Source organism: Amblyomma americanum, chromosome 9, assembly GCF_052857255.1.
Source record: "Amblyomma americanum isolate KBUSLIRL-KWMA chromosome 9, ASM5285725v1, whole genome shotgun sequence".
Classification (NCBI taxonomy): domain Eukaryota; kingdom Metazoa; phylum Arthropoda; class Arachnida; order Ixodida; family Ixodidae; genus Amblyomma; species Amblyomma americanum.
Genome location: NC_135505.1, coordinates 86,089,561 through 86,102,968, shown reverse-complemented (window position 1 = coordinate 86,102,968; position 13,408 = coordinate 86,089,561). Strand labels below are relative to the sequence as shown.

The window sequence follows — 13,408 nt, the reverse complement described above, 5'->3', positions numbered from 1 at the left end:
AATTTTTGCTAGCCCCGGCAACTACCATCGATAATAAAGCACCTGAGCTGGGGCAGCGAAAACAAAGGATAGCAGGCAGAATGGAGAAATGAAATCAAAGAGGTGAGGGGACAGAAAGAGAGGATAGAAGGAGAGGTAATATACATAAACTATTTACACAATAAGAAATATGCACAGGTTGTGCGAGAAGCACCCCACACGTTGAGTCGACAAGCTGGCACGGTTCGCTGCCTCTGCGCACACTCTGATCAGGCGGCTGAGACGTGCATTTTTAAGGCGAACGCCTTTTATGACTCATCGTTGTCCGCCCCTCCATCCGCGAAATCTGTCACACTATGGCTGTCCATCAAAGATTGTTCGGGTGTCCACCGGAGTATGTGCGACAGGGGACCATTTCCTTTCCTTAAAACCAATTTCACTTCATTTTTCCTTTCCTTACAGCGTGGTTCAGGTGTACACCGAGATATGTGAGACAGGCGTCATTTTTTTTTCCTCAAATTGTGCAACGGGCAAGGAATCGCGCCGAATAGGCGATGGCGTTCCGTGGACTCCTTGGCCGCGTTGCAAGCCTCTGTGGCGTCCCAATCTTAAAGACAAAGCTTAAGCGTCCTCCAGTGGGAGCAGTTGCGTGCAGCCGCGATCAATCGAAATAAGTCGGGCGGCAACGCAAAGAAAATGATAAAGGCGTGTGGCTGATCAGCGTATGACGTCATTGAGTGCCGCCAGCATTGTTCGAGAGGTGCGCTCCCCAGGCAGTCTTGCAAGACGCATCCTGAACGCCGATCTGGAAGGATGCCGCCTAAACGCTCTTTGTAGTCTTTGATCAATATCTTCATCGCTCATCAGCGACACAGGCAGCAACACCGCGGTAAAGACTTTCCCCCTCACCGCGCTTTAAGTGAACAAAGTGCCTTCCTGAATTCTTTCTATATTTTACCAGCAATTCTCTGCCACGGGCTGCCGGACCAACTGCTTCGCGTGTGAAGCAGCAGGACTGAAACACCGTTCCAGTGGCATTGTCAAACAACCGCCCCTTTTCACAGGTATAAACACGGCGATCAAAAATTATACAAAAATTATACGTTTCCCGTCATGGCTTTTGGTGCACGCACGTCGGAGGTGCGCAAGCAGTTCTACAGCATGTAATTCAGGTTTGAGTACGGGTATTTTGACGATCGACTGCCGTGCCAGTCGTACTTGGACATGGTCTCCCTTCACGAAGCTTCTCGATTTAACCGTTGCCGGGCATCTCGCGTCTAGGTTAGCGAGCGTCCAGTGCCATAGATTTACATGTTCACAGGCCAGGATTGCACTGGCTGCTCCAATTGTTCGCATTTTTGAGTTAACGGAGGTCAATTTATCGAGATTTCAGCAAATCGTGGCACAAGAACTACCAAGTCACCACTTTGTGGTACCGATGGCAGCGAGTTGTTGGCGTAGTTTCGATTTCGTACTAGATTTTAACACATATTTTTCTTTCAGACGAGTATTTGCAACAAAAAAATGCGCGTTAGAATCGAGCAAATATATGAATGCTCCGTGTGCCGCAAGGTGCAAGGCAGAAGGATTAGAACAGCTGGTTTTGAATTCCTGCCAATGCTTCAGACTTGTAAACACTGTGTCAGTAGGCGTACGCGCTAAAAACGACACCGCGTAACCGAATATGCAGTGCAATCCTTGCTACGCCTTGATCCTTGCAATCCTTGCTACGCCCCCCCACCGCGCCCCCTATAGGAATGCATGCATTCTTTTCAACATTTTAGTCTCGACACAAGGAACAACACACAGAAGATAGTGACTAAAGACACTTTGCACACTCCTTTGGATGCGCCATCAAGAAGAATCATTTAGCAGCAGCAATGACGTAGCGTGCACAACATGTCTACTTAGAATCGGTACCTGTTGTTGGCGTCTCTCGAGCTGCATAGAGGCCGATTGTGTCTAAAGCCACCTCATCTTATCAATTGGAAGCACAGGCTGTGTGAAGGATGTGTTCTTCAGAGGTCGATGAGCGGTATCCACCGTGTACACACAAGAGAGCGACGTGGTTCTGAGTAGTATCTTTGCCCTCCGCCCGAGGGCCATCTGAAAAGTCGCCGTCACTACTGTCCATGCTGATACTGTGTGTTATACAAGAACATAGTCGCGTAGAAGCCTCTTCATTGTCAAGAATTTGTGCCTTCCTTTTTGTGAGGCTCGTTTGACAAATGCCTTGTTGCCTTGAAGACCTGCTTCACTTGGGCAGAAGGTTAAAGCCATTCTGAAACGCTTGAAAGAACAGTATGACTGTTTATTAGATACGAAAAAACTTAGTGAAATGTTCGTCTTTGCAGCTCTCAGATGTATGGTCTGTATTCTCTAGACTTCCGCTTCCGCTTCACGCAATCGCCGTTTATGCAAACTTTCTGAAAGGAATTAGAATCAGGTAACGAACGATCATTTCTATTCTGTATTTTACAAGTTATGTACAAAGATATGATGGCAACTTACACCCTAAAACTTAATAGAATGCTGGCTATTATATTCTTTTTCGATACTCTCTCCTGGATTACTGCGCAATATGATTCAAAGCTGATGAAAATGTCAACTTTTGTGAAACAATATTCAGCTTCTAAAAGAGTAGTTTGATCTCTGGTAACAGAGAATCAATTTTCTTATTTGCTTCTTCGGAATCAGGTATTTTACATTTTTCTCTTCTTCCGTGTTAAGTATTTGTTGCACACCGCATCAGTGTTTGCACTACATTTATATTGACCTCTTAACAAACATGCTTATGCGCCTATGGAACTGCTTGTTTGCACACATCAGTCAGACCTAATTATTTTGGAGGCATTACAAAAGTAACCGCACACATTGCTAAGTCATACATGAAGCATAATTTTCCTACAGTTTCACTGCAAAAGGTTTCTTAAATTCTGCCGCTGAAGCATGATGAGATGTACAGCAGCCCAAGAAACTCCCTAGGCGAATTTTTGAAAAGTTGTTTTTGGAAAGAACCAAAAGGAGTGCCTCTAGGATAAACAGTGCTAAGGTATTACTTATTCCATGTTCTTGTATACGTCGCAGTCTACTTAAACAGTATTCAAGTACTAACCATGAAGAGCTGTACAGTTTAACCCAGATATATCGAATGCCAAGGGGATTGCGAAATATTTTGATACATCAAGAATTCGATGTCAAAAATTGCCGCCAAGTAAGCTTATATGGAACCTTGAATCTACAATAGATAGCAACCGCTGTACAGAAACCCTTCTTCCAGCGGCACACCGCCCACTTGCGTTCTAGCAACGCACCGCTCGTTAGGCGTTTCAAGGTTTCATCTCCTTCTCACTGAAGCCGCATCGGACGGTGCTTTGGGAGTTGGCACTATCTTAAGGTGTATATTCGTGTTACCAGTGCGGTAAAAATGGAATAATCACTCACGATAATGAAAGACGAGGTGGTTTCCGCAACGCCTTCGTTAGTTAAGTTGGCTTCACCTAATGACAGCGTTTCTGTTATGAAAAATTAGCAGAAGAGACCCAAGCTCCGCCATGGTTCTTCACAGCCCACTCCAGGCAGGGCCGAAGGCCAGGTAGCCGAGTAGCCTCCTCACGCGGAAAGTGATGGTAAAGCGACGTCAGAAGAACCCCCCCCCCCTAGCCCCCCCCCCCCCCCCCCCCCCCCGGTGCGGCGCGCAGTTCTATATATCCAAAGAACGGCAATATTTCAGTTCACTATAAAGTGCCACTTCCGAGTACGCGTTGACACACGATTTTTAAAAGGATAACCTCTGAGTTCAATATTGCCGATAATTCTTAATAACTGAGCCTGACACATCCAGGCTCGACTTTATATGTCTATAGTGTTGCTAAAACACCGAAAATTTATGTCGGAACATGATATCCAGCAGACTGTTTCAACGACAGACGGATCGCACTTTTGCTGCGATTTCACGAAATTCATACTTACAATTTCTAGCAACGCACGTTATAAGGGTTTTCTGTATTGAAAAGGAATGTAGGCACTTTTAGGTCACTTATCTATAAATAAACCGATCTCAGAACTGTATGCCGCGCACAGATAACATTATTCTACTCTCTCTACAGCCTTTAACACAAAGGCATTCCAGACGAAAAGCGTTGTGTCGAGGAACAGCTTGATTTGGAGCGTTCACATATCTGATAATAGAAGCCCTGTCTTGGCGACAATGTTTCCTATCGAGAATAAAAACACTATCATCATCGATTTCAGCATTTTTTATGGCATCATTAAATGCAATGATTTAAAAGCAGAGCTCTGCTAAAAGTGATAAAAGATCTACTAAAAATCTTGGCATTGAATAAGGCTTAGCATTATGGCGTTCATGACCAACTAGATCAAAATGTTACTGAAAGTGAGCCCACCGCTAGTATTTGTCATATATGAAAATCGAAATTGCAGGAAATCAGTGCTTTTTGTCATGGAATATGAGAGTTCATAACCCCTATGCCCATTAAAAATTTTATTTCACAACAACGAACCAATGTCTCAGGGAGCAGCCCATAATGAACACGCTCTGAAACATTAAACAAAAAATTACTACGCACCGTCAATGATAACGCTCTCTTTTTTGATTACCATCTTCATCCATTAACTACCGATCTGTTTACTTGAAGTTAATGATTGCTCGAAACATGCACAGAAATTTTTATGAATGGTGTCGCATACAGGAAGACACAAGGAAGAAAATATGTGAATTTCGCATACACCGCCTCCTTCCTTGCACCAAGAGTTGTCTGGGAGCAATACTCGAAGCTTGGTCTTTTCGCCCGCAGGAGGACGTGGCACAGAACACCGGGCGTGACATCTTGCTGTGCCATTATCTTCCTACAAAAAGAAAGAAGGCATCCAGTGGACCACGAAAACTCGGTTGGCATGTCGCAGGTGCCATAAAACACTAATGTTAACATCAAAATGCGCAGGCTGGTGGAGCAGCAACAACTTCACAAAGCCAAGAAAAAGTGTCAAGGTCATGTAAGACTACGGTAACATATTATACATGGGAAAACGAACGAAATATGTATGCCTTTTCATGACCTTACGGTGTAAATTATCCTTGGGACTGAATATTTGGAAACCTCCACTGAATGCGCAACTGCTCACAGATGCGAAAACAGAATGCATGCTACGTAATGTTATCCTTTAGCTATGCGTAGCATAACGTGTTAGCAATATGCTCTCAAAGACGTTTTATGAAGGCGTTCAAATCTTTCTTCCGCGGTTTCGCCGAGATCATCACAGAAGTACAAAAACAAAAAGTACAGTTTGTTTCTTCGCATACAGTGACTTATTTGGACTCTGCTTTTTTCAAGGACTAACATCGACCTTCAATTGTGGGCAACTTTTACAGTTTGCTTCATCGGCGTTCTCTTAAATCAATGCTTGGTCCGCATGCCAGCTTTGCTGCCGTCTTGCGGTGTCAAATCATAAGATCATATGGCAACGAAAGAATGCACCTCAACGAACCTAAGCCCGTCTCTCCTGCTGAAGTCGACCACGAGATGAAATTTTTACAAATAAATCAGCTATAGCTATCTGCCGATACCATCGACAAGGGAGGCTTTGAAAGTAGAAGCTACTTAGGCAGTTGCCGAGCTCAAAGTGGCTATCATGGTTCAGTAAGATAGTGTTCTTTGTCGATGGCGCACCACTTCCCTCTTTCCCATTCAGCTCTAGCCTGATTTTCGAACGACGTCCTGACATCTTTATATTTTGAGGTGAGCTGGAGTGAAGAAGATGACATTAGTTGGTCTACAGAATGGGTGGCGCTAGCAGTAGTCTTTACGGCGCCCGCCTTCGCCACCAGACCACACATTAGATGATCGCAAGGCAACAGCGAAACAGACTTCAAACGTGAAAGTCCTCCTAGAAATTCTGGATTCCTCAAAGCGCTTCTTCGTATCCTCAAGCGTATCATCGTCGCATGCAAAATGCACGCTTTTTTACTGCTAATTCCAACACTACCCTCCCCCTCCAAATAGCCCTGTGGTTGTCCTGCTATTTCTTAATTTCACACTTTATAATCAGCGTATGCCGTAGCGTCGCAGTGCAAGGTATATCAAACTTACCGAAGCGAAGCCAACAAAATCAACAAGTCTAAAAATGTAGTACTCACTTTCACAAATTTCGTGTCCGTAACGTTAGGAAAAGCCATTTTGCATATTCTGTCCCTGTTGTAGATATCTCCAGGCAGAAACTTTGTATAGTTTCCTTCTATTATTGTACTTGTAGTGTTTTGAACCAGTAAGCACCGCCCACTTGGGATGCTGCGCAAAAAGTTATTGTTTCAACCTAAAAATTCAATCAAGGCTAGGTCACAAATGTGCCTCAAGCTTTGTAAATGCTTTGGGTAGAAAAAGCGACCTGGCTTTTGCTTTTGTTGTCGATAGCAATTCGGCACAAAACCTGTCAAACTGGTGTGGGAGGAAAGTAAGTGCTGCGGTTTGATTTAATGAAGTTTGTGTTTGGAATACGGGCGCGTTCTGGCAGTTTTCCAGTAAATATAGTTCAGCCAGATAGTACCTGCAATCGCCGCTCTCTGTTGCACAAGTTCTCACTAAAATAAGTCGCAAAAAGTATTGTTAGCTCATCTTCCCACTCCGTTTTCTCTCACGTTTTAAACCGGGAAAATGGCAATCATTTAGAAACTACGGCAACTTTTCAGAACGTATTTGCAGCACATTTAGCGTAAAATGGCATTCTTCAATGAAACTTGACAATTTTTGTAATGTCCGAAATATGACACCTACCTGACTTTCCGGGTGATCATGTCATTGCAGCAGTTCGAGAATTTCATGCTCCTGCTGTCATTCTCCAGATAGCTCATGATGTACCCGTCGTTCCAGGGGCACTTCCTTGAGTCAAAGTAGCCGGTCCCCTGACCGTCGTGGGGACAGCCGAGGCTGCGTTGTGTTAAAGGATATACTGGTGAGAATAAACTCACACTACAGCTTTGGCATACGCTGGTCCCAGCGACTTAATAATAATAATAATAGTAATAATAATAATATTAATAATAATAATAATAATAATAATAATTGGTTTGGGGGAAAGGAAATGGCACAGTATCTGTCTCATATATCGTTGGACACCTGAACCGCGCCGTAAGGGAAGGGATAAAGGAGGGAGTGAAAGAAGAAAGGAAGAAAGAGGTGCCGTAGTGGAGGGCTGCGGAATAATTTCGACCACCTGGGGATCTTTAACGTGTACTGACATCGCACAGCACACGGGCGCCGTAGTGTTTTACCTCCACAAAAAAAAAAGGCTTCAAATACGGCAGAAACTTCTGCTTTTCTACTTGAAATTTTGCATTTTCGTTGCATGCGAGCAGAATTCGTCGTAGAGCATTTTTTCACTCCCCATTTAAAGCAGGAATTCAAATGAAAAATGTTACAGGGTTAAAAGTTTATTGAAGGAAGCCGAGCGGAATTTAAGTGTTCCCGTTCATACTTTTTGAAGCAGTGCAGATTGTTCCTTGGCATTTTTAGATTTATTCGTGCTTTTCATTCATACATCATGCCTCACAAAATGTACTTAAAGTACTTAGCCGCTTTGAGATTAGTGTCTTCGAGATTAGTTTAAAAACAAACTACTTCTTCCTGCGCTGTGCTGAGATCAAAAGCGTACGAAGAAAAACATCAGTCCACTTACCTGTGCGACATTTTCTTCATTGCCGTTTAAACTTACAATACCTGTGCATTTTTGGGCTAAGCTAACCTCCAATGTTCCTCTACATTCGTATCGGCGTCAGTAAAATTATTCTTGTATTTTTTATTCTATATAATTAGAAGCATGACCACAAAGAAAACGTGTCATAGGAAGGTAAGTTCGCTGATTCGATGAAGGAAACTAATGCCACCAGACGGGAGCATTTGTATTTGACGGAAATAAGCGAGGAAGTCTGATATAGGTATGCATAGTTGATAATGCTATCACACCACCGAAACATAATCTAATTATGAGTTCCTGTGAACTTTTCTCATTCATTAGGTCTAAAGTGAAAGTGCCTAGCCAATTATTTTCTGTCATCCTGCTCTTACTTTCTTAAACAACTTTAAAAACCAAGCAGAAAAAAGGCCGCTCTTACGAGTGTCCAACTTCGTGTGCTAGAATTCGGACGCCCATGAAGGTTCCCACGCGGTCTTCACCGTAGCCCACTTTTTCAACGCTACAGGCTCCTCCAATGAAGGCAATGCCTGATCAAAACGAATAAGACAAAAGGGGCTCTTCTTAGCAAAGTATTTTGGTAACTTGGGACCGTTCTCAGGAACGTGGCTTTGATTTCAGTTCTCATAAACAGAATGCATGTAAAATTCACACTGTGGTTGGCAGAATATATTTGTGCCAATTGGAATGATACTGACATGAAGTATAAACACAACATAAGTTTTTCGTATATATCGCTGTGGTTTTTCTGTGTTTATTTTTCAGAAACTGTATTTCCCCTAAGCCTCTAAAAAGATGATTCCGCTGGCAGTGTTTGATTAAGGATAAATGTTGAAGCTCCAACCCGCACACTCATTTTCCGCTCGCATGCCATTCAAGAATAAAGCAATGGAGCCATCATATAATCTAAAACATATTTTGTATGTGTTGTCAAAAAGTATTATCGAATCTCTTATAATTACATACGCTTCATCGTCTTATACCAAACATCTAAGTTCATATGAACCTCCATGCCTCCCATTTCTTTGATAAATATGTGACGCTCTTTTTATTACGAGCTACATATTACGAGTCCTGTGCACCTAGTTTGTTTTTTCCTACTAGCGCAGCGCGTTATTCCCAGTAAAAAATGTACAATACTATGTACTATAAATATGACTACGTTCCGCCTCGCATGCGGGAGGTGCGAGGTTCGATCCCCGGTGCCGCCGGATACCCACCAGTGATACAATGGGTACAAGCTTTTTCCTCGTCTGGTGCACAGCTTATTTAGGGTGCAATGCTCGGGAAATGGGTCTTTGACCCCACCTTGAGAAAAAGAAAATACCTTGTGTCATGGCGCTCTTTGGCCACAGATGCCCTTGCGTCATAAAAATTCATAATCATCATCATCAACTATTACTATGTACTATAACAGTGGTTTCGTAGCCGCGCACGTAGACTCCACGCAGGTTTTAGGCATCGTGAAGCAAAGTGCTTTAGTAAAGCAATTATGAAATTGTAGCATCAAGAATTGGCGCTCCTTATGCTCCAATCCCACAAAGTTTTGCGAAGGTTAACGCCGAGTTGCAGTAAGCTGTTGGAGTATTTCCCGAGCACGCAAAAAATTAACAACAAACGGTAGCAACAAAAGCAATAACGCATCCTCGTAACGCAAGAAGTGAGATTTAGTAAATGCTCCTGACCCCATATTTTTGCTTTGGAGCCGCCCTGGCCCCCACCACTGTCGAAAGCCACTAAGCGAAGACAAAAAGATAGTCACCAGCAGCCTGATATTTCAGCGGTGTTTTCAGTAATTCCGCCTTCGGATTGTCTTGCAGTACCAGAAGTCAAGGAGGATTGGTGGTCAAATGGTAGTATATGAACTACACTGAACGTGGTCACTAAGAGTATACAGCGTACCATATAATTTCAAGCTACAGACAACAGAATTCGCGAAATTCGCAAAGAATATTAAGGCACCACATAATGGAAAGTTGCGAAACAATCCTAGCCCGCGTCAAGTCCACCCGACTCATTGTTGTGCATCGTCAGCCCACTCGACAAAGCGATATTTAGAAAGAACTCGTCTCATTTTGAAGGGGGGGGGGGGGGAGGGATCGCGCATGTGTGGTCAGACGCGACACTTTCTTTCCCATGTATCTTCACGTCCGCGCCTCGAGAAACACCTGGCGACAGAATGTGGCAGTAGAGTAGCACTAGCGAACCTACTGCTAGTGTAAGCTGCATTGCATCGGAGCAGCTATGCTAGCTCTCTTAATCTGTTTCCATGTAAGTCCTAGCAGCGTCGACGTGATGAATATTTTACGGAGTCTGAAGTTGGCCAGACATAGATCGTCACTAATCTCAAAAGCATCCTCGTTCGCCTTATTGAAGAGTGGTGATTGGGATGCTAGAAGGGTCTGCGACGGGAACCTTGGCGCAAGTCGACCGTTTTGAGGAACGCAAGGCGGAGTCACTAGAACCTAGCCGTGGTCGCGAGAGGCTCATCTCATGACTGAATACACGCGACTGCAGCAGTCTGGACCAGGATGTCGTACACTCAGTCGCCTAAAAATAAGCATACCATGTGTCCCGGAGGCGCAATTCCGTATCCTGGAGCTGTGGTGCCACAGGCTATGGGTCGAGCCCATGGCACACAAAATGACTCCACACACACATGAAGTCCATAGAACAGCGCGTATTCGGGCGCTGGATGCACAACATGGTTCCAAAACCGGCGTGTCCTACAATGGCGTCGCAGGTCCGAGTTCATCAGGCCACTACACGGTAGCCATAACCCACCAGAACTGGGGAACCAATGGGCTCTCCTTCCACGCAGAGAATGTACGCCAGGCTGAAGATGTCGCTATCGCCCTCGCGGTCGCAGACCCCCATTGCAAGGTTGTCATCTCAGACTCGTGTTTCGCTTGCGAGAGCTATGTAAAGGGCGAGGTATCTCCTCTAGACTATGACGTACTCTACAACGCCATTAAAGACTCCAAACCCACGCCTAGACGCACCGTGTGGTCGCTGGCCCACCAATGACTCCGTTGTAACGAGGCTGCGAATGCGGCTGCCCGAGCACTAATCCTTCGGGCACCTACTTCCGCGCCCTCCCCAACCGATGAGTCTAGCCCACCGCTTCTGCGGTTTCGAGAAACCGTCGACTATTACAAAGAGAGGCATCGCCAGTTCCCTCCACCGGTAAAGGGGCTGTCGAAGTCATACGAACGAATTGTGCGACAGCTATGACCCGAAAGTGAATCCTTTGTGCCCACACTGTGACAAGCTCTCTTCTCTATCCTACATTCTGTGGGCCTGTAAACATAGTCCCTACTTCCCTCCTCACTCCTCCCTCACTAAAGAGCTTTGGGGGATCTTCCTCCTCGAGTGTTCGACTGCGACGGCACAATCTGCCCTCACACGCTGGACTCGCGAGGCGGCGGGATCTTGCTGCATCTCGGAATAGGGGCGCGCACCAAGATATCGGCATTCACCAACTGCGCCGGCTCATCCCCTCTATTTCCTTAATAAAGGTTTGCTCTCTATCTCTCTTTCAATAGAAGCGCATTTAGCTCAAGACACTCGCGGCAGCCGAGAGCTTCAGCAGGCCAAAGAATTTCGTCATCGCACGCGTTGGTGCATTGTCATCTTTTTCTCTGCAGTACTACTGCGAAAAGAGGGAGCCATTTTGACAATTCAAGGTAAGGAGATGGCAAGAGGGTACAGTTGCAGGCAGCTAACATGAACGACTTTGCGGCCTCGAGGACAGTGGTCCGAAGAAGGCGTCACCGGTTCAATGATGTCGATTAAAGGTGGCGTACAACCGGCGACAAAATAAGTCGCGGCACGCCTATTCCAACAAAAACAGGCAAAACTGCATCGTCAGGCCGTCGGTCGTTGCAGTTCTGGTGTTGAGATATAACTGTGCGCTTGCGCGTCCTGTCATGCTTACAGCCGTATCCTTCAGGGCGAAAGCTATACTTCACTACCAAAGCTGTAAACGCCGTTTCACCGCTAAAGCCTGACCTTGAATTTACCTTGTGGGCCTAAATTAATAAATAGAATAAACCCTGCAGCGACTGGATTTCGCACCCACGGCAGCGCGAACGGATAATCTTCGCTCGCCTGCGCACGACAGCGCTATGGTATCGCGGCAGTCGATCCCGCCTCGTGTTAGAATACAACACACTCTCGCACTGTGCACTGCATGTCGTCGTCCTCATCAACTAATACTGCTATCGAACTAATATCATCTCCAGACGTACCGACGATCCAGAAAAGCAAAACAGTGAGCCAACTAGGTTAAACACAATCAGTTTTCACGTATAATCGGTTTAACTATTTCAAACCCCTACTACTTTTTTTCTTGCTTCCGGAGAGCAAGCTAGTGCTGTGCAGCGCGAGGTGCGTTTGGTAGCAGGTTTTTGACAGAGATGTCGCATGCACATTTCGGCGGCGCATAGCTGGCGATGAAGCGTAGGCTATTCCCTTTGTGGTGATTGGGACAGATAACAATTCGAGAGACCTGCCTGTGTTTTCCCACATCAGCTATTAATAGGTATTACCGTCGCATTAGGGCGTAGTCTAACCAAAAGGAAATTGAATTCCCTTCAGCCCTCATGCAGCTCTGCCGCAGTAGCCGCCAAATTGTCTCCAGAATTCGCAACCCTCTACTCCTCACCCTCCCCGTTTTCGGCTTCTTCCTATTATCCTTCATTACCCATGTTTTGCGACACATGTCCTCCACATCACAACAAAGTCCCCCCAGGAACAACCTCTCTGACGCGAGAAATCTCCATTGGGCATCAAGAGTATTAGTAAAGGCCATTCAGCACACACTGCTGAGTACGCCACAACCAAAAGCATTCCCTCAGCCCCAACGTCACCGCAAATTGAATCCCAGTTTCTGGCATTCCTGCCTCCATCATAACCGTCTTTGACTTTGCCTATAAATTTCATTCCCGCAACACGCTTCGGCATATTCCTCTACCGTAATCGTGAACCCGGCAATAGCGTCAAGAATGTGCATATAGCTATTTAAAGCAAATTGTTTTTTTCGTCTCACTATCACTTTCTTTTTGAGGCACTCGCTGTCAGCTGTAGATGGGACTCGTTTTTTAAACTGAAGCAAACCATGGTGAGTTGAAGTAGTAATGCATGCTGAGAGGGTTTTTCGCAGAGACGTAGATATTTTATCTGCCTAATAACCGCGAAGTGGGTAATTCCCGCTTCGTCTCCATTCGTGCGTCGCCGAAATGCGCCTCCGATATGGTCGCAAAAAGCCAGCGACCTCTCGTGCCTATAGGCCAGCGTATCAACAGTTTGTTCTCCGGAAATTAAGAAGAAAATGCGCCTGCGCGTAAGGAGGGACGCGCGTACGAACACCACTGTCTTGACACCGTGGGTTCAACGTCAGGCGGAACGAGGAAGCAGTATGTTTTGCCAGTGCTCCGACTTATTTTGTCGACATTTGTGCACTTCAACGCAAGGCAGGAAATTTGGGTGCAGGCCGAGCAGACCACCAGACAAATGAGACAGCGGAGGCGTTGACTGGCTGACGTGATTGAGCCAGTCGCCTGGAGGCGCTGCTAGGCATGATGGACAGGGCCAGAAACCGAGGTGTATTTCGAGCCGCCTATGTGGTGGTGCAGGATGTCATCCGGAAAAATAAGTTCCATGGCCGTATAAAAGAAAGAACAAGCAAAAATCGGTCATTGATAGAGGAGCAGTGTTGTAC

The 13,408-nt window shown here is 45.4% G+C and overlaps 1 protein-coding gene across 2 annotated transcripts in view; it reads right to left on the bottom strand.

Annotated features, from left to right (window-relative positions):
• Window positions 1-2,275: 2,275 nt before the first annotated feature.
• The window catches only part of LOC144104975 (venom metalloproteinase antarease TserMP_A-like), a 29,024-nt gene continuing 17,891 nt past the window's right edge, over window positions 2,276-13,408 (bottom strand). The window contains exons 10-14 of one of the 2 annotated variants that reach the window (XM_077638199.1): window positions 8,108-8,216; window positions 6,771-6,923; window positions 6,137-6,287; window positions 4,729-4,848; window positions 2,276-2,405 (exon numbers count right to left, since the gene is read on the bottom strand). In XM_077638199.1, the coding sequence (XP_077494325.1) occupies window positions 2,337-2,405; window positions 4,729-4,848; window positions 6,137-6,287; window positions 6,771-6,923; window positions 8,108-8,216 (602 nt within the window). In that variant the 3' untranslated portion in view covers window positions 2,276-2,336. The remainder of the gene's footprint in view (window positions 2,406-4,728; window positions 4,849-6,136; window positions 6,288-6,770; window positions 6,924-8,107; window positions 8,217-13,408) is intronic. The other variant, XM_077638200.1, reaches the window with a different exon arrangement.